Consider the following 24,827-nt stretch of genomic DNA (forward strand, 5'->3'; position numbering starts at 1 on the left):
CACACACACACGGCCACACAAACACTCACGAGCGGTTTTCTTCGTTATTTTTAACCGGCATCATTCGATCTTCATCACTTCAATTTTCCGGTTTCCTCTCGTTCGAAAAGGTTACCATTATTCTTTTACCGTTATTTTGGAATTGAACTTCCATTAAACCGCTTACATAACGCTTTCACAAAATTCTCTAGCGAAAATCTACGCGTCCATTCTTTTTCGGATTCGGGGCAAAAACAAAAAAAAAAAAATATGAAAATACCAAAATATGAACGTAGCCTATAAACGGCCAGCGTTTTGCTCTTCCTTAGTGCCCAGCCGACGTCGTTAAATTGTGCGAACATATGAGCATATCGCCCGGTGGACTCGCACTAGAATGCTACTCACAATGCGAACACTCCTCACCATAATCCATAACAGAAATCAAAAAAAAAAAAGAAAAGAACTCGCATTCGCCAGCCAAGCCGCCCACCCCGCCACAATCCCCTCTCGCAACGTTTCAAAACAATTTCCCAGAGAGCAAAACAAAGTTCCTTTCTTTGAATGTCTACCCGTCCATCCATCCGACCGTCCGTCCATCCAACATTGTTCTGGCTGTCTGCGACATTGTTGCCACCCATCACCATTGAATTCAGAACCAGGCGAATGGGCACACACACACACAACAATTATCGTTCAAAAATAGTTCAAAATCACTTCGTATAAATATCTCATCATAAAATTGTGTCATATCGGGTCGGGTCGCATTTGTTTTGTAAAGTTTTCCATATGAGTCATTTCCGTTCAGGGTCAAATGGAATGGAGGGGAAAAAATGGAAGGTAATTGTCTATGGCGTTTATAGGGAAATTGGGTTAAGTGCATTGCAATACAAATAATGGACATGGGTCTCAGGGGTTAAATTTAAATTTTAAGAGGGCCAGGAGAGATTTCTATCAATTATTTCTACAAGGAATAGCGGAGCTAAAAATGAAGAGTTTAAAGAATATTTTTACAAATACCTGGAGGGTTATAGGCGGGAATTTTTTGAGATAATATAAAAGGAGATAAATGACCAAAAGGACTAGTAGAGCTAGTCATCCTTAAAGATAATTTTTAAAGGGTTAATTTTTGCAAGGATAAGATGCCCTATAATTTTTTTAGAAGAATCCGGAGAGCTACAATCTGTAGTATAGGATGCGCGGTTGTAGAAACAACCACTCCACTCCTAGAGAGACCTATTGGTCCATTGTGTTCATTCTAATTTAAAGAAAATAGAAGAATAGAATAAAGAAAAAGGGAAGGAAACGAGTAACGGATAGTCAAGAAGCGAGAATCCGAATAAAGAGTAGGGAAGTTAGTAGGTTTGCATCCACGGTGTAATCAGCGTGCCATCCTTAGCTATTTTAGTCTTCTGGCTAACTGAAGAATGACCGCTGGTTCGATGTTGGAGAGGGAGGACGAGTCTGGCAGAATTTGCTTAGCCTCTGTCTCACTCCTATAGGAATTGGTAAGTGCTACACCGTCTCAGTTTCCTCCTCGTCCTGACAAAGTCTGCAGTATTCAGTGTCGTCACCCCTCCCCACCACTTGAATTTCATGGCCTTCAAGTCCAGCTTCGTCATGGATATGAGTGATCTTGATCTCCATTCGGAGTTCAGCTGCCAAATCTTTTTTGGAGACATTACATCCACTTCCAGTTAGCCAGATCCGTTGAAATCTCTCAAGGTAGTGCTTATGCAGTACTTGGAAGAAGTGGCATATGGGTGGCTTCACTGAGCTCTAAATCTCTAGATCTACTGGTTTAGATCCGCGTATGGCCAATTAATCGGCCGATACATTGCCAGATATGTTGCCATGTCCAGGGACCCAACAGAGTTCGATAAACGACTTTTCCAGAGCATTCCTGCATTCGAGAACTTCTATAGATTTGATTGTAAGGGAATTACCGGTCCGTCCAGTTCATTGATTCTATTTGCCAGCAGCTTTATGGCCTTCCTGACAGCAAAGATTTCTGCCTGAAAAACGCTACAGTCGTTGTTTAGTTTGAAGGATCTATGGATACTTAGACTTTCACAGTAAACTCCAACTCCCGTTCCACTTTCCATCTTTGACCCATCAGTATAGACAGCTATACCGTTTAAAGGTAGAGCGTCGCGTGTCCCGATGTCTCTGTTAGGTATTGGATATCAAGTCGTTCAAAGCTGTGCGTGGGTGATATATAATCAATAGCCTGATTTTCTATGCTCTCTAAATACCAGTTTAGTAAAAAATCTTCAATTTTTTTGGATTTTTTCCAGTGATAGGTATTTTTACCCTGATTCGGGGAAAATATTTTTTTTTAAATTTTATTGAACTGGATAAAACATAATTTTATTAGAATCAAGTTATTCGGGTGGAAAGACCCATATCTCTGGACCCGAAAAAGGTACAAATTGTAGCATTTTGGAAAGGTAAGAGTGTCAGCTATAAATGTTGTTGACCCCCCATAATGGACATTTTTCGACTTTTTGGGGATTTTATAAAAAATCCGGTCCCAAAGAATCGGTAATTTGACCATAACTTTTGTAACGATCATGTGACTACTTTTTGGAGAGGAATTTTCATAAGCTTTGTAACTTGTCTATATCGGGTAAGTGGATCCAGGTCTAGCCTGGGTCTTAAACCCGTACTCTCGGATCAAAAATCTGGGTTCTGTCCCCCAAGAAAAAATAATTTATGGAAACATTTAATTTTTTTTCATATTGTTTACCAAGTCCAAAAAAACCTATAAACATAAAATTGTTGCCAGAACCAGTATAGTTGCAAACGTGGACATTTTAAATAAGCCTTCACCGGATCTAGTAGAGCGATAAACCTGAGCTTTTTAGCAATATAAAAGGATTACCAGAGCTATAAATGTGGACTTTTAAGCACTACACGATGGAGAGACCATGGTATAATTAAAAAGGTAAAGTCAATCAATCATATGTTTACTTTTTTCAAAATCATTCATTTGACATCAACTCATTGTCAAATTAAATATTTAAAAATTCCAAATACACCTTGTAAAAATTCATTGTACATACTCGTACAGAAATCAGAGATGGGAACCTGTTTTTCATGCAGTGAAATTTGTCAAGGTAAATTACAGAAAATGCAGACAAATGAAATGACTTAATTTTACCATGGGAGAAATTATCAATGTTATGAACGTGCATTCTTTGAGGTGTGTAAACTCAATATCTAGTAACATTCAGTACAAAATGTTCGATAACCAAAAGTCCCGTGAATGAGAGCAAGTGAAGAGAACAATTTTGACACTTGAGTTACAGAGAGTTTGCAAAATTTTACCAATCGGTTTAAATTGTCAATCCATTGTAAATATATCAAATAAATCTACTCTACGCTTGGAAAAATTGATGTCAACATTTTTAAAATTTTTTTTGTTAAAAATAAGTAGTTTTTTATATATTGTGGTTATATATTGTTTACCTGTTATATTTATTTTACTTATTTGGTTAATTGCTTGGCTTAAGGTCATTAAAAAACTATGTTTTTTTTTTTTGTGAATTTTTCCTTTTTATTCATCCAATATTTCGATTTCCTCCGAAATTCATCTTCAGGGATCTGTTTTACAAAAAAACACAAATTACAAACTGATTTTAACAATATATAACACAATAAATGACATACATTTTTAAAGCAAAAGCTCGTCTATTGAGTTTAAATGTCACTATCAAACTAAGTTTTCTTTCGTCGGTGTTTATGAACTAGGCTTCTGTAAATGTGAGCACAATGGTCTGTATCGGTTTTATAATTAATTCGTTTGTCATTTGGTAAACTTATGGTATGTAACATTTCCAATGTAAATGGTCTTTTGTAATTATTTTCTTGTGCTAATATGTCGACGGCTTTAAGGTCGGGTTTATGTCCTGTCAATGTGCAATGGGAGAGGCTTGTCACTTTTTTGATCCGATTTATGTCCGGAAAGTCTAGTTTTTAATTTAGTCTTTGTCGTGCCGACATATGACTTTTGGCATACGTCAGCGTCGTCCCCATTACATGTTATCCTATAAACTACATTGCACTTGTCCTCCTTCTTAATTTTAGATTTTGTTTTACTAAACAGACTGTCGACATTATTACGTGATTTAAACGCTAATTGATAGTGGTTCTTATTGAAGATGTTTGATTTACCAAGTCTTTTTATATATTTTCTTATACGACGCAAATCGGAGGTTGTTATGATATGACAGTTCATTGCCTGTCTCGATGCAACTACCAATGGCCCAATTATAAGGTCTTCCTTTGAGCGAATTAATAGGATATCAAAATTCATGCTTGAAGCAAAAATACAAATTTTCGCCTTGACAGAAGAATTTTGTGGCGAATTTGTTTGTTGTCAAATTTTTGACAATTGGATTGAAAAATGTATGTATAACAGCGCTGTTGCGAGAGTCTTAACTTATCAGGTTAATTTGAGTGAATGTTTTCCCTTGGTGATGTATGACTTGATCAAAATCAAGAATAAAATGCATCCCACATTGACTTTCCGTTGCTGATGTCGTGAGGGTATTTGTGGTCCATGTGCCACAAACATTGCTGGTACACTCTGGGTGCATTTCACCACAGGCTCCATGTTAAAGTGGTTCAACACACACCTTTGATGTGGGTGTAAACTTCACTTGTCATAGTGTACTCCATTTTTTCATACTTCGGGACGAAAAAAATGGGATTTGTATGCGGCGAATTCAAATTCAATTAACAAATCGTTTGATAATCAGCTGAGATGGAAGCGGGACCTTATACTTGGATCATGCGACTACCTGAATTTTTCTACCATGGCACATACGTACTTTTTCGATATTTTTAAAATTAGAACAGTGTTTGGCTTGCTTGTTTGGGATACCATAGTATTTTGTTGTTGCAAAAATCGTCAGGCAAAATCCCATTATTGTTGTTTTTATAAAAACAACGTTTGTTTATGAGTGGAGAACGATAGTAATGTTTACCAGGGGGTAAGGCAGGGAATACCTAGGTTTCGGAAAGAGCCACCAATCCTCATTATATATTTCTCAACATCTCCATTGTATACATAGGGTAAGTGCGCCTAAGTTCGGCATGTCCCAGTAGTCGGCAGTTTTGAAATTTAAACTTAAATAACTATGAATAGAATTGACCAAATAATGAAATAATTGCAAAAAACGTCAACCGTGTTCTCTACTCTCTTTCTGTAAAAAAATAAATGAGCTCCTATCATTTATAACGAGAGAATAACGGTTTTTGTCAGTGAGTATCTTCCAACATGTGCGATAATCCTTGTTTGTAAAGAAAAAATTAGTGGTGGCGTCAATTTAATAATCGATTTAAGTAAATTACATTTAATACTTTTGGAATCAGAAATATTTAATAATAGTAAATAACAGTCTGAATATCACTTTTATAACTTAAAAACATGCAAATCAAGCATTTTTTTCCTATATTATTTAATGCCGAAAAAAAGAGATTTGCCAGTAGTCGGCAGGGGGTGCCGATTACTAGAAAAATATCATTTTTGACCTATTTCACCAAAACTTGAGAAAAGTATTAAAAAATAATCCAAAAACTACTCAAATAAATAAATAATTTTGAGTCGGCAGTTGCTTTTATTTGCACTATTTGACCAACTTTTCTAAATTAAGTAGGTTTTCTAAATCAGCTATTTGACGTTTTAAATAGCGGTGGCCTTTTTGAAAAAAAAATGTTGCCTATCTAAATGAAAGAGACCAATTCACAAATTCCAAATATAAGAAAGGTACTTTTTTCTTTTTTTTTATTTAATCTCATTTTTATTTTAATTGAAAATCCATACGTTACTGAAGGTAACCATACTATTCTTAATTTTCTACCTATATTTGGTTTAGAATGATAATTAAACAAAACACTATTTAAAAAACGAAATTAATTTAAAATTCTGGATTAAACTGTGAATTAGAAATATAGCATTGTTTTATGCTATTTGAAATAAAAAAATATACAAAATAATATTTTTCTTACTGAAATACCATATGCCGACTACTGGCAAATAGACATGCCAAGCATTGGAAAATGGTGCCGACTACTGGCAAAAAACTACTATTTTAGTAAAATTGCAAAATTTGCCAATTTAATAAAAACAAATTCAATTTTTGTTTATTATTTCGAAAACTAAGCAAAATTTGGAATCTGAACAACTTTATTTTTCTGCAATTGAAAGATTTCACTCAGAATGTTGAAAGATTGAAAAATCGAAAATTCTAAAAGTGCCGACTACTGGTATACTTACCCTATGAATCAGAGATGAGAATCTGTTACATTTTGCAAGGAAAATGCAGACCTGGATATTATTATTATTATTATTTGAAATGAGGATACCTTGATTTGATTGTACCATTGGTTGTATATTTAAAGTGTCATAGAAATCTTTGGCTTGAGAGCTCATCCTCATTTTGTGGCCTGGTCCTACTGACCTAGTGGCGTAGACAAAGGAATGCTCTCACTCTCTATAAATAAATAAATCAGCATGTGGACTATGCGAAAGCGTGGTGAGAGCCACCTGAATAAAAAACTAACATTCCGTTGTCTTAATATCCATTTATACAGTGGTGGCCAAAACTAAAGCAACTGAAATTACAAGGAGAATGAATGCCCTGTAACTTTTTCAAAAATTAAGAAAATGAGAAAGTTTTTCTTGTTTTAAATTAGGTACTTTATTCACTTTTTCAAAACCAAAAACATAAAACCAAAATTCATTTTTATATAAAAAATTATGTTTGGTAAAGTCAATTAACCCGATTTTGGCTTGGACAAAACAAAAGCAACTCTGTTGTACATTCATATAACCGCTGCAATTTCAGTGGTTTTTACTGTGATATTTATCGCTTTTTGCTTCCTTCGACAATTTCGCTTGTCATAAATCCTTTTTGAGAAGTTTTTTACAACAGTATGTGTTTTTCTTTTCGTTTTTTAAGTACTGCCAAAAAAAAATTAAAAATGGCTAGAAACAAATACTGTACCTGAATAAAACAGCAAATTATCAGTGATTATCAAAACAACATATCACAGAAAATGATTTCCGAGAAATATTTCATAAATATTTATGTGATTTCATAATTATGTCTGTGCACTAAGTCGGTTTTTTGAAACTGGATCAGTAGTAACAGTCCATAACGGATGAAGGCCGTGAAGAACTTCAGCCCATACTGATCCACAAATTGTGAGAGAAATAAAAAACAACTATTTAAGAGTTCAACAGGATTGGTGAGAGAGCAATCATTGGATATAAGCTCGAGATCAGTGCGTAGACGAGTAGTGGCAGCTGGTCTGCGTGCCCGTAAGACATCAAAAAACCATTTATATCTGAAAAAATCAAAAAGGCTTTCGGAAACGATAATATTAAGTGGAATCAAGCTCAATGGAAAAAACATTATTTCTGGGATGAGTCTACGTTTAATATTAAAGGCTCAGACGTGAAAAATTTTACGGTGAGAAGACCAAAAAATGAAGGACTCAAGCCGCAGTGTTGCAAAGGTACAGTGAAGCATGGGGGAGGGTCAAAAATGGCGTGGCGCTATTTTTCTTTCTATGGACTTGGGTCTATCCATAAAATAAAGGAAGTTGTGGATCCGTTTGTTTACAAAGATGTGTTGGACATCACGTTGTTCCCTTACGCTGAGTAAAATATTGGGCTGATTTGTGTGTTTCAGCATGACAATGATCCCAAACTTGTATCAAAACTTGTCAAATATTGGTTGCGGGAGTCAAAAATTCATGTTTTGTTATGGCCGGCACAATCACCTGACCTAAACTCCTTAGAAAGCCTTTGGAGTATCGTAGATAGGAAGATCAAGAGAGATTCGGAAATAAATAAGCACAACATTTTCTAAAGAATTCGGGGTGCCTGGGAAAGCACACCCAACGATCAAATTGAGCGTGTTATAGATTCAATGCCTCGTAGGTGTGCAGCTGCTATCAAAAATAATGGTGATGCTATCAACTACTAGCCAAAATTTAATTATTTTAAAATAAAAAATCAAAAGTTGCTTTAGTTTTGACCAAGCAAAAATTGGGTCATTTTAGTTTTCCACATATTATTTTTCGTTCAAACTTATTTTTGTATTTTTATTTTTAGTTTCTTGAAAGTGAATTAAACCCCTCATTTAAAACTGGAAAAATAATTACGATTTGTTTATTTTTGTAAAAGTTACAGGACATTTATTGTCTTTGCGATTTAAGTTGCTTTAGTTTTGGCCACCAGTGTATATGCTAATTGCATACTCTTCTCCATGGTACAATGAAGAGAAGGTAGGTCAACTTTGAAAAAATTGCAAGTATAGAGGTCTACCTGTTTGGCTTGTAATGTCAGAATTACTATCAAAACAATAAAAAAGCAAACAACTTGTTGCATTGATTTTGAATAAATAATTTAAAACCGCTATAACTGAATGATAGTTCAAAATTTATTATCAAAATCATATTCTATATATCTCTTATGGTTTATTTCGCGACAAAAACTGTAGATTTTGTCGATGCAATAAGCATTTTGAAAACACCCGAATTTGAATATTTTCTGAACAATTTTTTATTATTAAAAAGAATACGCATACATAAACAAATGAAGTTGACATATTAAGCCAGAAAAATAAAAAAATTGAAATCATATGGTAGTTCTGCCCTACCTTGAATTCATTGTACCATGCTCTTCTCTAGATATTACCCACGCCCTAGCTACGACACTAAAATTTTATAAAATCACAGAATAATTTCCCAAAAATGAAACATTCATCTAAAATTCAGCAACCCTGCTCCGAAGTGTTCTTTTTTAATCTTTATTTACTCTTATGAACTCTTCGACCATAAAATAACAATATCTATTTGTCAAGCACATAAGAAAGTCCAATGCAAGAGAGAGAGAGAGAGAGAGAACACACGAAAATACAAATATCACACATGCACACACAGCAACGAACTTTCAATTTCCTTGCCAAAAAATATTTTTGTTTTTAATTCGTCATTAATTCAACAGCGTCATTTCGAATTCGTATTTTGTTGTAGTGTAGCAAAACACAAAAACGAAACTAACAACAAAATCACTGCCAAATAAATTAAATGTTACGCCAATATATTGAACTATTCAATATCTGATAGTTTCAATTTCAACATCCTAAATAGACGGGGCCACAGCCACACCATCGTCATCATTACCAGCCGATTTGGTTAGGGGTATTTTCTTTAGTTGTTGTGTCACGTAGTAGTGTGCTTTACATGTTGAAACACAAGTTATGGTCCAAAGTTTTTTCTCACTCTCGCATTGATTCACTTATGTTTTTATACCCTCCACCAAAAAAGGTATGAAGGGTATATTAACTTTGTCATTCCGTTTGTAACTCATCGAAATAATCATTTTAAACCCAACAAAGTATATATATTCTTGATCAGCGTAAAATTCTAAGACGATTTAGCCCTGTCCGTCCGTCGGTCCGTCTGTTGTAATCACGCTACAGTCTAAACGAATTAAGATAGGAAGCTAAAATTTTGCACAAATCTCTCTTTTGTCTGCAGGCAGGTCAAGTTCGAAGATGGGCTATATCGGTCCACGATATCGTATAGCCCCCATATAACGGTACCCCCGATATTCGGTATTTTGATGATTTTACCCACATTTTTGAACGGAATTGTCTGAAAATCCACACAAGGAGTTCCTTGTGGGTACTTTATACCTCAGCAGAGAATTATCTATATAGGTCCACAATATCGTATAGCCCCCATATAACGGTACCCCCCGATATTCGGTATTTTGATGTTTTTACCCACATTTTTGAACGGAATTGTCTGAAAATCCACACAAGGAGTTCCTTGTGGGTACTTTATACCTCGGCAGAGAATTATCTATATAGGTCCACAATATCGTATAGCCCCCATGTAACGGTACCACCCGATATCCGGTATTTTGATGATTTTACCCAAATTTTTCAACGGAATTGTCTGAAAATCCACACAAGGAGTTCCTTGTAGGTACTTTATACCTCGGCAGAGAATTATCTATATAGGTTCACAATATCGTATAGCCCCCATATAACGGTACCCCCCGATAATCGGTATTTTGATGATTTTAGCCACATTTTTCAACGGAATTGTCTGAAAATCCACGGCAGAGAATTGTCCATATAGGTCCACGATATCGTATAGCCCCCATGTAACGGTACCCCCCGATATTCGGTATTTTGATGATTTTACCCACATATTTCAACGGAATTGTCTGAAAATCCACACAAAGAGTTCCTTGTGGGTACTTTATACCTCGGTCCACAATATCGTATAGCCCCCATATAACGGTACCCCCACGGTATTCGGTATTTTCATGATTTTAGCCACATTTTCAACGGAATTGTCTGAAAATCCACAAAAGGAGTCCCTTGTGGGCATTTTACCTCCTCAAAATGAAGTGTCTATGTAGGTCCACGATATCGTATATCCCACATATAACTGTAACCTCCGATATTCCGTATTTTGATCATGTTAGCCACGCTTTTCGATGGAATTGTCTTAAAATCAACACAAGTAGTTCCTTGTGAGTACTTCACCCCCTGAGAGAGAATTGTCTATACAGGTCCACGATATCGTATATCCCCCATATAACGGTACCTCCCGATATTCGGTATTTTATGATTTGACCCACATTTTTCATCGGAATGGTCTAAAAATCCACACAAGGAGTTCCTTGTAGGTACTTTATACCTCGGCAGAGAATTATCTATATAGATCCACGATATTGTATAGCCCTCATATAACGTCCCCCGATATTCGGTATTTTGATGTTTTTAGCCATATGTTTCAACGGAATGGTCACAAGGGGTTCTTTGTACAAAGGGGTTCTTTGTGAGCACTTTACCCACCGACACAGAATTCTCTATATAGGTTAACGATAACGTATAGCTCCCATATAACGGTACCCCGCGATATTCGGTATTTTGATGATTTTAGCCACATTTTCCAATCCTATTGTCTGAAAATCCACACACGAAGTTCCTTGTGAGTACTTTACACGCAGACATAGATTTGTCTTTATAGGTCCACAATATCGTATATCCCCCCATATATCGGCACCTTCCTATATTAGATATTTTAAAGATTTTAAAAGAATTTTTATTGGATTTTATTTTTTTGAAAATTTTCTAATTCGTTCCAAATGGTGGAGGGTATTCAAAGTTCGGCCCGGCCGAACTTACTGCTTTTTTACTTGTTACACCTGATTTCAGTGTTTTTATTTTACTATCGTTGTCGAAGAGTCCCTTTTGCACAGTGGTTCTAGAAAGCCACGATTGCAATTTTAATAATAAAGAAGGTCTGATAGAGGGTTGCCCATATTCGACGGACCCATCTGGCAACGTCATAACTTTTGACAGAGATGTCACATCGCTTAATGACATACCGCGTTTGAAGCATCAGTCCAAGCAGATTTTTACCATGAACCAATACACGCCACGCGAGCGCTCTGAAATAGTTGAAATTTACATTCAACAGAAGAAGTCAATTGTGAAAACTCAACGTGCTTTTAAAACATTAAAAAATGTGAGAAGTGCGAATTCTAAGAACACCATTAAGCGTTTATACGAAAAATTTTCGACTAGTAAGACTCTTTCTAATCCGAAGAGGCCATATAAAAGTCGACCAAGGCGATCGGCCGAGAATATCGCTGCCGTACGAGCCAGTGTTGAGAGGTCCCCAGGAACATCCCAAAAACGCCGTTCTCAGCAGTTGGGCATGGTTCGGTCCACTTTACAACGGATTATTCGCATTGATTTGCATTTGTTCCCGTACAAAATTCAATTGACGCAAAGAATGTTGAATGTTGTTGATTGGAATGGGCCCAAAGGTCCGTCGAATATGGGCAACCCTGCACTTGTCTTGGGAGAGAACAATTAGATGCCTTTCTAATACTCTTGGCTAATGTAGTGAATACTTGAAATAATGAAATGTCGTCTAACGTGAGCTACAGGAATTCTAGATCAGTAAACGCATTTTATAATACGTTCACATTTGACCGGATTTCGTAGACGTCAAATAAATCCTTATAAAAGCACGTTTAGATTTACGAAATCCACTCGATCTCAAAATTCAATTCCATATGCCCGTTCTTATATCTTTACTTTATAGTCCACTTTTGTTATCCCTTACTTTAGGAAAAGCGAAGTATAAAGTTCACATTATCGGGTTCTCGTTATTACATCTTTCATTTAAAATATATGCATTTTTTACAGAGATATGGCAAGCTTTTTTCGAAAGTAACCGGTATTTACTGCATTTTTTCACAATGGCATCTTCATTTTAGTTTAAAAATAATAAACAAAATGCGAATTTGTAATGAATTTCGTAAAATAAACTTATAATTCAGTTCTTCAATATAAAATAAACGATTTGCGTTATCTATTTTTAATTTAAATAAATTTTGTTGTTATTGCCATATTACCGATAAAAAAAATATGGCAACATGAATTCAGTTAACTTTATGCTAAAAGATAAAGGGAAGATGGTCTGACCATTTGCTTATCGGACAGTTCATACTTAAATAAAACTTGTAATAACGAAAAACGAGTTATGTATCCGATTTGTTGCTCTGCGGTATTTTGGCCCATTCCCAGCGAAGCGCTTGCTTGAGGTGATCGATACTTTGGTATCTTTTAGTGCCAACCATGCTTTCCAAAATATTCCCGACACAATAGTCCAACGGATTGGTATCCGGAGATTTTGGTGCCCATTGTGCGCTGGAAATGAAGCGAGGAATCTCATTTTGTAACTTTTTGGGTTGCGCGTGCTAAGAGCGATGTTGCTGTGTCCTGTTGGAATGTCCAAGGTCTGCGGCCAAAATGTTTGCGTGCTCAAGGCTTTCATACACCCTCCAGAATATTTTCGCCATAATATTCGGCATTTATTCTAATGCCACGATCGATTAATACGAGCGGAGAGTGACCATCGGCCGTTATGGCGGCCCACACGATCACCATGGCCGGCGCTTGAGTTCTGGTGGCCAACCGAAGGTGCACATTTTCAACTGACCTCTTTGGCATGTAAACACCATAATTTTGTTTGTTTACAAACTGCTGGACAAAGAATGTTTTCTCATCAGAGAAAACCAAATTCGGCAGTTCACAACTTTCGGCCAAGCGAAGCAACTCTTTGGCTCTTTTGAGTCTATTTTCTTTCTGTTGCGGTGTAAGTTCTTGCACCTCAATGGCTTTACCCCGAACTCATTTTTAAATATTTGCCGAATGGAATATTGCGATATGTTCAGCTCACGGCCATTGCGACGCGGGTTTCGATCAAGTCGCTTCTTTACTTTTCGAACGATTTCTGCTGATGTTGCTGTTTTCTTCCGTCCACTTCCTTGACGTTGGGCTACGCTAACAGTATCACGGTAACGAAGCGATGGTACGAGACACAAAAGATTTATTCACATTTTAATTCTGAAGTTCTCTAACGATAGCCACTTGTGGTTTTCCATCCAAATATAAAGAAATCACACTATCACCCTCAAATTCCATCAGGAATAACTTTTTTTCGGGAAAATTCTCACCAAAATGCTTTGGGACGCTTGTAAGCAATATGATTAGCTGTCGCAGGAACAATTTTAACAGCAGTCCTCGGCTGACTTCTTCGGAAAAGAGCAAAGGAACCTAGGGCCGAAATCGAACTAAGTCAACCTAAGACTCATTTGTTTCTGTACGAGGAAGCCAACCGACTGGCTTAAATCAGTCAAAAAGCGTATTATGTACTCTCTCCTTTACTCGCCTTCAGGCAATGCTAAGGACTGATTTTGTCACGAATATTTGTCCATATTAATGACACTTTGTACTCATCCTCTGAGTCCGAGACGAGAAAAACAAACAAAAAAACACTTGAATTCATAATATATTTTGACACACTTAAACAATATACCGTTCTCAGAAATAACATATTTGGATCAATTTATTTTGAAATAACATATTTGGATCAATTTCGCTTCTAATATCTTATTACCATATGTTTACAGCAATGTAAGAGGAAGTAGTAGACATAATAAATTACGTTTGAATGCGGTAATCAAAAAAATTATAGCGATCGAAATGTTAATCAATACGAAACAGAACTCGATGACGAATGCGGTGATTTGGCCCCTGGTTTGTAAATTCTTTTTCTCATGTGGTCGGTACGGACAATCCAAAAAGCTAAATAAATTGATATTTAAACAAATTGCCATACACCTCTAAACTGATAGTCTGTACTCTACTTAACATTAAAAAAGGCGCTCTGTTTGCTTCAGTGTTGCCACCTTATACGTAATTACACATATGTGTAATTTTTCTTTGCATGAGTGACACTTTGCGCCATGTGTAATTTATTTTCAATATTTAAATAACTCTTTCTTCCTTCCCTTCTCAAATGCTTCTGCAGAAATAGCATTTAGCACTTTAAAAATATGCAAAACATATCTACAAACGAAGACACACTTTCAACTCACACAAGTTCGTATTTTTGTAAATAACGTGTATTTGTGGGAGTATTTTTAGCTATAAATTATTATATAAATGTTGTATGAAATGAATTTAATTTTAATACATTTATAATTTTTCCCCCAGATGTGTAATGTTATCATAATCCATGTGTAATATGTGGTTTCCTTGGTGGCAACCATGGTAGAAGAATACAGATAGTCGCATTGACACAGCTGCTGGGACAATGAACTGTCAAACAGATTTTGCAATTGAAAATGTTGAATGAAAAATTATTAAAATTTGTAAAAATTTCATATTATAACAACCTCTGATTTGGGTCGTATAAAAAAAAAAACATTTAAAATCCATTTATTTTTCATAAAACATTTTAAAAATTTTGACATATCAATGTTCCCAAGCTTTGATGCATCTACCTATATTCTTCTACCATGGTGGCAACTATGGTACAAAAGTACAGGTGATGCAGCAACGCTTGAGAACATTGATATGTCAAAATTTTTAAAATGTTTTGTCAAGAATAAGTAGATTAGTATATGTTTTCTCATAGGACGCAAATCGGGGGTTGTTCTGTTATGCATTCTTCAACACTTTTTTACAAATTCCAATTATTTGTGATTAATTTCATTTTCAATTCCAAAACCGGTTTGACAGTTCAACTATGTCAACGCGACTACCTGTATTCGGCAACACTGGTCTGCTTATTTCTAAATTTGTCATTCAATTTTTACTTCTTAAAAGTTAAAACAATGCGTCGTGAATAAATTCCCTTTCGTAAACACTGTTCGGCGCTTGCTGGCTTCAATGTCGTTTCTCGCATTTTATGTTGCCACATTGGCTGCTGCTCTCATGGCCTGTTCTGCTTTGAGATATATGTACAGAAATTTGTTGCGCTGATTTGGTTTTTTATGTTCCACTTATAAATAGTTGTGATTTATAAATAAATATAAGGAGGAAATAAATAGAACAGGCATTTGAAAACAAAACTACTTTGGCAAATATGTTTGTAGATAATTCCCACCAGAATTTATGGCCATGCAAAACTTGCAATAGAGTCTATGTAGTATAAGAAATTTTGTTTCGATATGACAACAGAGGCGTTGCTTATTAATTTTATTTGTGGGGGAGGTATTGCAAGGAGAGAACTGATATATTTTTTACTAATGAGTTTCAAAAGTTTCAAGTTTCAAAAAAACCGCGTCGCAGTGGATGAAAAATGACTCGAGAGTTGAACATATCGCAATATTCTATTCGCCAAATATTGAAAAATTAGCTTGGGGTAAAGCCATTGAAATTCCAAAAAGTGTAAGAACTTACACCGCAACAGAAAGAAAATAGACTCAAAAGAGCTAAAAAGTTTCTTCGGTTGGCCGAAAGTGGTGAACTGCCGAATTTGGTTTTCTCCGATGAGAAAACATTCGTTGCCCAGCAGTTTGTAAAACACAAAATGATCGTGTTTACTTGCCAAAGAGATCAGCTGAAGATGTGCACCTTCGGTTGGTCACCAGAACTCAAACGCCGGCCATGGTGATGGTGTGGGCCGCCATAACAGCCGATGGTCGTTCTCAACTCGTATTAATCGACCGTGGCATCAGAATAAATGTCGAATATTATGACGAAAATATTCTGGAGGGTGTATTAAGAAATTGGGCAAGCAAACATTTTGGCCCCAGACCTTGGACATTCCAACAAGACTCAGCACCATCGCACTCCCCACGCGCCACCCAAGAATCGTAACAAAATGAGGTTCCTCGTTTCATTTCCAGCGCACAATGACCACCAAAATCTCCGGATACCAATCCGTTGGACTATTGTGTCTGGAGTATTTTGAAAAGCAAGTTTGGCACTAAAAAATAACAAAGTGTTGATCGCCTCAAGCAAGCGCTTCACCGGGCCAAAATACCGCAGAGCAACATCCGGGTAGCATGTGACGGTTTCATTGGCCGTTTGAAGGCCATAATTCATGCCAAAGGTGACAATTCGAACAAATCTAAACATATTCTAAAATTTTGATGCTATTTCCGACATTTTATTGCTTTCATTCAATAACATTTAAAAAAATGTAAAAATTATGTCATTTGTTCCAGTTTTTTTATATCGCCCTGTACATAAAAAGACAATATGAAAGACGCACCTATTATTTGTGGGATAAAAAAATCGCTCAGTACCAGTTACTCAGTAATTTTTAGTAGGAACCACGGTAGATGAATACAGGTAGACGCATCGACACAGCTGCTGGGACAATGAACTGTCAAACCAATATTGGAACCATGGTAGAAGATTATAGGTAGACGCATCGACACAGCTGCTGGGACAATGAACTGTCAAACAAATTTTGGAATTGAAAATGTTGAATGAAAAATCATTTAAATTTGTAAAAATTGTTGAAAAACGCGTATTATAATAACCTCCGAATGTAGTCGTATAAGAAAACATGTAAAAATCTACTTATATTTGAAAAAGATATTTTGAATTTTTATGACATATCAATATTCCCAAGCGTTGATGCCCTCACGAATTAAAAGTAGGGATACATATTGCGTTTGACATGACTGCACGGCATATTAATATCAATTTGGAAGGGACAACGACGGAAGAACTTGAGAGTAACTCCGATAGTTCTTTTTTAATGGGGCAATGTGATGAAAAAATCCTGACTGTTTACAAAGACATGGAAGTATAGAGATAGAAGACAAGACAGAGTCAAAATATGGCAACGCAGTGAAAATACTTCTGTTGTTTTAAACAGGATTTACTTAATTCCAGACAGAATGCAAATTTAGGCCCTAAACTGAGAGTACATAAAAGGCACTGGTTTAAGTCATCAGCCGGCTTATTTTTATACCCTCCACCTTGGTAAGGAGGGTATATTAACTTTGTCATTCCGTTTGTAACATCCTTAAATATTCGTCGTAGACCCCATAAAGTATATATATTCATAATCAGCATAAAATTCTAAGTCGATTTAACGATGTCCGTCTGTCTGTCTGTCCGTCTGTCTGTCTGTCTGTCTGTTGAAATCACGATACAGTCCACAGTATTTGACGTAGAGCGCTAAAATTTTGCAGAGCAATTCGCATCGGATGGTTGGTATTGAAAATGAGATATATCGGTCCACGTTCTGGTATAGTCCTCATATAACGGTACCTCCCGATATTCGGTATTTTGATGATTTATGCCACATTTTTTCACGGATTTGTTTGAAAATTGGTATTTGTAGGTCATAACGGGTCCCTGTGCGTGTGGCAAAACATTGCATGTATAGGTCCACGTTTTGGTATAGCCCCCATATAAAGGTACCACCCGATATTCGGTAATTTGATGATTAATGCCATATTTTTTCACGGATTTGTTTGAAAATTGGTATTTGTAGGTCATAACGGGTCCCTGTGCGTGTGGCAAAACATTGCATGTATAGGTCCACGTTTTGGTATAGCCCCCATATAAAGGTACCTCCCGATATTCGGTAATTTGATGATTAATGCCATATTTTTTCACGGATTTGTCTAAAAATTGGTATTTGTGGGTCATATTGGATTCCACCTCCGGTGGCGAAACATTTCATGTATGGGTCCACGTTTTGGTATAGCCCCCATATAACGGTACCTCCCGTTATTCGGTAATTTGATGATTAATGCCACATTTTTTCCCGGATTTGTCTGAAAATTGGTATTTGTTGGTCATAATGGGTTCCAGCTCCGGTGGCGAAACATTGCATGCATGGGTCCATGATTTGATATAGCCCCCATATTTCGATATTTTGATGGTTTTTGCCACATTTTTTCACTGATTTGTCTAAAAATTTGTATTTGTGGATTATAATGGGTCCTAGTTCGTGTGGCGAAACATTGTAATTATAGGTCCACGTTTTGGTGTAGCCCCCATATAACGGTACCTCCCAATATTCGGCATTTTAATGGTTTTTGCCACATTTCTTCTAATGTTTCTTTTACCCTAAGGTGGAGGGTATTAAAAGTTTGGCCCGGCCAAATGTATGTATTTATTGTTTTGAAAAATGAAAAAACAATATTTTCACAACCAATGATTGGAAGACACATGAATTGCGGCTCGCGCGTTAAGGCTGGAAATACATAAAGAGCATATTTCGTTGGCTTAAGTCACCGGCTGGCTTCTTCGTAGATGAACAAAAGAGTTTTAGGTTGACTTAGTTCGAGTTTGGGCCTAGGCTCCTTTGTTCATTTACGACGAAGCCAGCCGATGACTTAAGCCAGCCAAATATGCTCTTTATGTATTTCCAGCTTAAAGCTATTAAGCAGCATACCCATGAAATTGAAAGATTGAAAGTTAGGATCATATTTTTGACAGAAAATTCAGACATTTTATTCATTTTTCGCGCTATTTAACTCATTTAAAAAAAATGAGGAAAAATATGAAAAAAATAAAACAATAATTTTGAATGAGTCGGCATAGCCTCAGGGCTGTATTTTTGTAGTTTTACGAAGCTGTTCTACCTCCTTATTGTACCATGCTTGTTCGTCCTACGAGTCTTTGTTCATGTTCGAGTAAGCCAGCCAATGACTTAAACCGGTAAAAAAGGCGTTTTATGTATTCTCAAATTAAGACTTTTCGTAAAAGAACAAAGGAGTTTGAGGTTTACTTAGTTCGATTTTGGTCCATCATATATACTTGTTCGCCCTCTCTGATATTTTTACTGTACTTCTACATAAAAAGACAATATTTTTAGGTGGGAGACAAAATTCGATCAGTACCAGTTACAAAGTCATTTTTAAGTAGGAACTTTACCGTACCCACATAAAATTTCCCAAACAAGCATTGCGATCATCTTGACTAAAAATTAATTCAAAACCATTACTTAATTTAATACAAAGTTTTATGATCCACTAAGTAACTATCGATCTGAAATAATTCACAGATTTCCCACTTAAAGTCAATCGTATCAACGGTAGTACCATTCCAATTCCCACACTGACCATAAGCTGCATATTAAAATAAATTAGAATGTAATTTGTTTCCATGGTCAGTCATTTGGGCGACATAATGACTAAACAAATAAACTTTAAATGCAGACATTTCCAATGACTAACACACATCGACGTTTTCTCGAGGAATGCTCTCGAAGCATTGGTGTGCGAGTGAGTGCAAATGAACCCACAAAGCCCACAGCCAGCCAGCCAGCCACGTAATGGGAATTCGGAATATTATAGAAGCTGACAAACACACTGCCAGACACACAAAGAGGCATAATCACAACAAAGGACTTGGCATTTTTGCAGCAGTGACACAGCACAATGGAGCGAGGATTAATAAACTGAATTCCGGTGGATAAAGTCTACTCTCACTCCTCGCTGTTGGCACACGCTGTCATCAACAGGATTATGCTGATTCTAAAAGGACTTCCTTCAAAAGCATTGGGGAGTGCATTCCGGCTGATTTTTCTGATTGTTGTTGTCGTTCATGTCTCGCACACACACACACACACACACAAAGGCTCACTTTGGCATCCGTTCAACAAATAAGGAAACGGAAATGATAAAGAATGTGTAATGTAATGAAAGTAAAATGAATGAATAAAGGAAAAGACAATAACCCACAAGGATATACGAAAATTAGAAGAAGAAGAAAAAGAAGAAGAACGAGACACAGATGAAGATGAAGTGCGGTTGCATACTTACAAACTAACGTATGGTCCACGCAATGCAGGCATATCACGACGTCGATTTAATGGGGGCGACAAGGATAACGACAAAAAGTCCTGCTGTGCCTTATCCTCATCCACTATGCTGGATGGAGTGCTATAAATCCGTGTGGTTGGCAAATATCCAATTTGTTGCAAGAAATCATCACGATGCGATAGTTTGGTGGTCGACTGGGACGATGTCAGCGGTGCATACAGTGGCGGAGGCAAAAATGAGGCGGCAACGTTGGCAGAGGCGACGGAATGCTTGGCCACGGCAGCAGACGACATGAAATTGCTATGGAATGGACCACCACCACCACCACTGCCGCTGCTGACACCACTGCTGACGCCGCCGCCACCACTTCCACCTCCCAGCTGAGAAGGGACAGGATGATGATGGTGATGTTGCAGCCCGGCCAAATGGGCCGCGGGATGGTGCAGATGGTTGTGGTGCAAGTGCGAGGGATGTTGGGGATGGTAATGGGCGAAATGGGGTATCTGCGGCGATTGCTGCTGCAAATGATGGTGATAGTGATGATGGTGTGAGGCCGTGGCCGGGAAATGGGAGAGGTAGGGGGAGGCTGACACAGCCGGACCACCCAGTGACGTTTGTGACTGACTACTGACGGGCCCAACGGCCGCAGACGTCGATACGGCAATTATTTTATCATCAAAGCTTCTACGAAACGTAAAACCTTTAATGGTAGGATAATTCCGATGTGTCAGTGGTGATGAGCCCAAATCGATGGAGGCAGCTGGTCCCAGCATTTTTATGGTATTCAGATAGTTGGAGCCCGTCGAACTCTGCGACTGGCTGGCCATGTTCGAGGAGGTGGCGACCACGGCTGAGGTCACGGAGGCCGAGCCATATGGCGATATGCCGCCCATGGAAGAATTCTGCAAAGGGCTAAGGGTTTTCGTTTTGCTGCTGCTCAGCATGCTGAGGGCTGGCGAGGTGCGCTCGGTGAAAAGTAGGGGACTGCCGGACGACGAGGCCACATTCGCCGGTGTCGCCGAGCCATAAATGCAGGAGGATGAGGCCAGACCATTGGTCAGGTTTGCCGTAATGCCACCAATTATGGGACTGCAACGTCCACCACTGCCACTACCACTGCCGGGAGTACAGCTATTGCTGCTGCCATTGTTGTTGGTAATGGCGGCACTGCTACTGCCGCTGCTGCTGGAGGTGGTTATGACGCTGGAGGCCAGTATGGCCAATGAAACGGCATTTGAGACAACGGCTGGTGGTGGTGACAGCTGGGTAAGGGAGGGTGTCGAAGAGATTATTGATGAAATACCACTATCACTGCTGCAAATGACCGAGGCACCACCCACCGAGGCCATATTGTTGAGGGTCGTCGAATTGCCATATACCATGCCGCCCACACCACTGCCCATTCCTGTTGCCGTTCCTCCCAGACCCGTGCCCGCTGTATGTGTGGGCGACATTAAGTGCGGCGATGTGGATAACTTGGTTAGGGTGGCCGAAGCCGAGGAGTCGTGGTGCAATAGGGCTCCACTACTAACAGCCAGACTGCCGTTAAATGCGTTAATGCTGTTGACATTTAAAGCACTCTCCAGGCGAACAGCAGCCGCCGCAGCGGCAGCAGCAGCAGCTGTTGTACCACCTGCTGCTAGGCTATTTGAAGGCAATACCGGTGCCAGTTTTACTGGAGCTGTTCTTATTTGCAAGCAACACGATGATGAGGTGTGTGGCAGCTTTTTTGGTCCGTTGGTGTGCTGTTGTTGTTGCTGCTGTTGTCGTCTTGAGTTCGTTGCGTTCTTCCCTTGTTGGCCGATCAATTATTCGTTTTGTTTTTATACGAATTTTCGTAATTGTTTTTATAATTCCACCGCCACTGCCGCCAGCTAAAGTATCAACAACGTGTAAATATTTTGAGAGAAAGAAAGAGAGCGAGAGCGAGAAAAAATCCCACTGAGTTTTCACTCAACAATACCGCTTTATTATTACCGTTAGTTCACTGTTTCGACTCGAATTCTCTTCTCTCACTCCTGTGACAGTTACATCTGACTGGCTTTGTGTATTTGGTTGATATTCTATGCTTCGTTGTTGTTGTTGTTGCTGTTTCTGTTACCAAAGTGTAAGGTTATTTTGAATTTTTGTTGCTTTCTCTTTAGTTGGCATGAGGTTGGGTTTCTTTTCTGTTCGTTTTTTTTTTTTTTGTCAGCTTTATTTGTATCGTTACTTATATTATGGCAACGAACTTCTTCCTTTGTTGTGTTTTGTATTAACAACCTCTTGCTCTAAAAAGGTATTGCCCTTCGTCTCCTTCTGCTCTCTGTCATCTTCGAGAGTCCCTTTGTTCCGTTAGTTTCTATTATTTTTTTCATACTACGCAGCCAGCCATTTTTCCATTTTCCACTTGGGTTTTATGTATGTGTGTAGAAAATTTATAATAGATTTTTTCACGTTTTCTTTGGGACACTTTTCGGATATTTAGATTTACTTAAAATTTTTTTCTGTATAAAATTTGGGATTTTCTTTTCATTCACTCTGAGGAAATTTCAAGAAACTTTTGCACTGAACTTCTTCACCGTTTTGCATGGGTCGGGGAACAAAATTTTCTAGACACTCGCCCTTTTTAATTTCATTTTGGCCTTTTTCCTTTAATTTCCGTTAATCACTTTTCCATGAAATTTTATATATTTTTTGTTACACTTTCATTTATCTACAAATTTTTTCTAACTATTTTCACTGAAAATCTGTAAAATTTTCTATTTTTAAATAATTTTCCATTTTTTTCTCCCCCAACAAAAAAAAAACGACGTCCCGACGACAAATCAATGCGTGTTGTTTCTTAATCCTCCGTACTTCTCGTTATGATGTGTAACAAAATTTTCACCAAACTTCGTATTTTTTCCAGCGAAGTTACCGTCCAAAAAAGCTAACACACTGAGATTTGGTTTTCTCTATTTTTTGCCGTTTTATTTCATTTTACCCTGTTTCTTGTGATTTCTCGCATGCGCTTTGCCATTGTTTTGAGTGGAAAACATTCTACGGCGGCTTTGTTGTCCATGTTTGAGGGTTTCGTGAAAGTTTAATAAACTCATCAAGTTTGGCTTCCACCTCATCATGTGCTGCCGCTTGCTTAACTACCCCTATAGCCAAACAACAACAACAAGAACCAAACAAACACAAGCAACAACAAGCATGTTAACATAAACAAACAAAGCAACGACAACGACACCGTTATACTCTTTGCCAACCCAAACAATAACAGTTAATCAAAGTGTCAAAAAATCCTCTTGTACATGTTTCTACTCTCAGAGTGTGCGATGACAGGGTATGAAGGAAAGGTGAAACAGGAAATGTAATCGAAGTAAATATGGGAGTGTGTGTGACATATGATTGTGACAAGCATCACAATGTTACCATATCGTTTAGAATTGAAGGTTTAGGCTTTTGATAAATGATAAACGGTGGTTTGTAACCAGATGCTGTTGAGAAGAGGAATAGGATTGAAAAAGTGAATTCAAACTTTTAATTTCATTGCGTATACGTCAAATGAAATTAACTGCATATCTGATTTCACGTATACCATGTTAAAAGAGTACAGGTAGACGCATCGACACAGGTGATAAGACATTAAGCTGTCAAACCAATTTTGAAATTGAAAATTTTGAATGAAAAATTATAAAATTCGTAAGAATTGTTGAAAAACGCATATTATAATAACATCCGATTGACGTCGCAAATGAAAACATACAAAAATTTACTTATGTTTGAATACTAAAAATATTTAAAAATTGTTGACATATCAACGTTCCCAAGCGCTGGCGTATCTACATATATTTTTCTACCATGACGTATACGCAATAGAGTCCGCAATGAGCTCGAAGTAAAGCCATAGAAATTCGGAAAAGTGCAACAACTTACACTGCAACAGAAAGAAAATAGACCCAAAAGAGTGGTGAAATGCCGAATTTGATTTTCTCCGATGGGAAAACATTCGTTGTCCAGCAGTTTGTAAACAAACAAAAGTGAACGTGTTTACTTGCCAAAGAGGTCAGCTGAAAATGTGCACCTTTGGTTGGCCACCAGAACTCAAGCGCCGGCCATAGTGATGGCGTGGGCCGCCATAACAGCTGATGGTCGCTCTCCGCTCGTATTAATCAACTGTGGCATCAGAATAATTGACGATATTATCGCGAAAATATTTTGAAGGGTGTATTAAAGCCTTGGGCACGCAAACATTTTGGCCGCAGACCTTGGACATTCCAGCAGGACTCAGCACGCGCCATCCAAGAATGGTTATAAAATGAGGTTTCACGCTTCATTTCCAGCGCAAAATGGTCACCAAAATCTCTGTATACCAATCCGTTGGACTATTGCGTCTGGAGTATTTTGGATAGCAAAAAATACCAAAGAGTCGATGTCCTCAAGCAAGCGCTTCGATTCCCGGAATGGGCCAAAATGCCGCAGAGCAACATTCGGGCAGCGTGTGACGGTCTCGTTGGCCGTTTGAAGGCCATAATTCGTGCCAAAGGTGACCAATTCGAACAAATCTAAACTTATTCTCAAATTTGATTCTATTTCCGACATACAGCTTTTTTACTTGTTTTTTTTTTTTTTTTTTTTTTTTTTTTGCAAAAGAAATAAAATTAAACTAACAAACAGAAGTTATCTCGGTCCCGAAAACCTACAAGATAAACCATTTCTTCTTTATGACATTGAACACACCAAT

The 24,827-nt window shown here is 37.6% G+C and overlaps 1 protein-coding gene across 6 annotated transcripts in view; it reads right to left on the reverse strand.

Annotated features, from left to right (window-relative positions):
- LOC101892046 (SRSF protein kinase 1) overlaps positions 1 to 22,958 on the reverse strand; it is a 53,495-nt gene extending 30,537 nt beyond the window's left edge. For 2 of the 6 annotated variants that reach the window (XM_020036649.2, XM_020036648.2), the window contains exon 1: positions 20,117 to 22,958. In XM_020036649.2, coding sequence (XP_019892208.2) covers positions 20,117 to 21,570 — 1,454 coding nt within the window. In that variant the 5' untranslated portion in view covers positions 21,571 to 22,958. Of the gene's footprint in view, positions 1 to 259; positions 404 to 20,116 lie in introns of those variants that run through there. The other 4 variants (XM_020036647.2, XM_020036646.2, XM_020036650.2 and 1 more) reach the window with 4 other exon arrangements.
- Between the last annotated feature and the right edge of the window lie 1,869 nt (positions 22,959 to 24,827).

Source organism: Musca domestica, unplaced genomic scaffold (genome assembly GCF_030504385.1).
Source record: "Musca domestica strain aabys unplaced genomic scaffold, Musca_domestica.polishedcontigs.V.1.1 6, whole genome shotgun sequence".
Classification (NCBI taxonomy): domain Eukaryota; kingdom Metazoa; phylum Arthropoda; class Insecta; order Diptera; family Muscidae; genus Musca; species Musca domestica.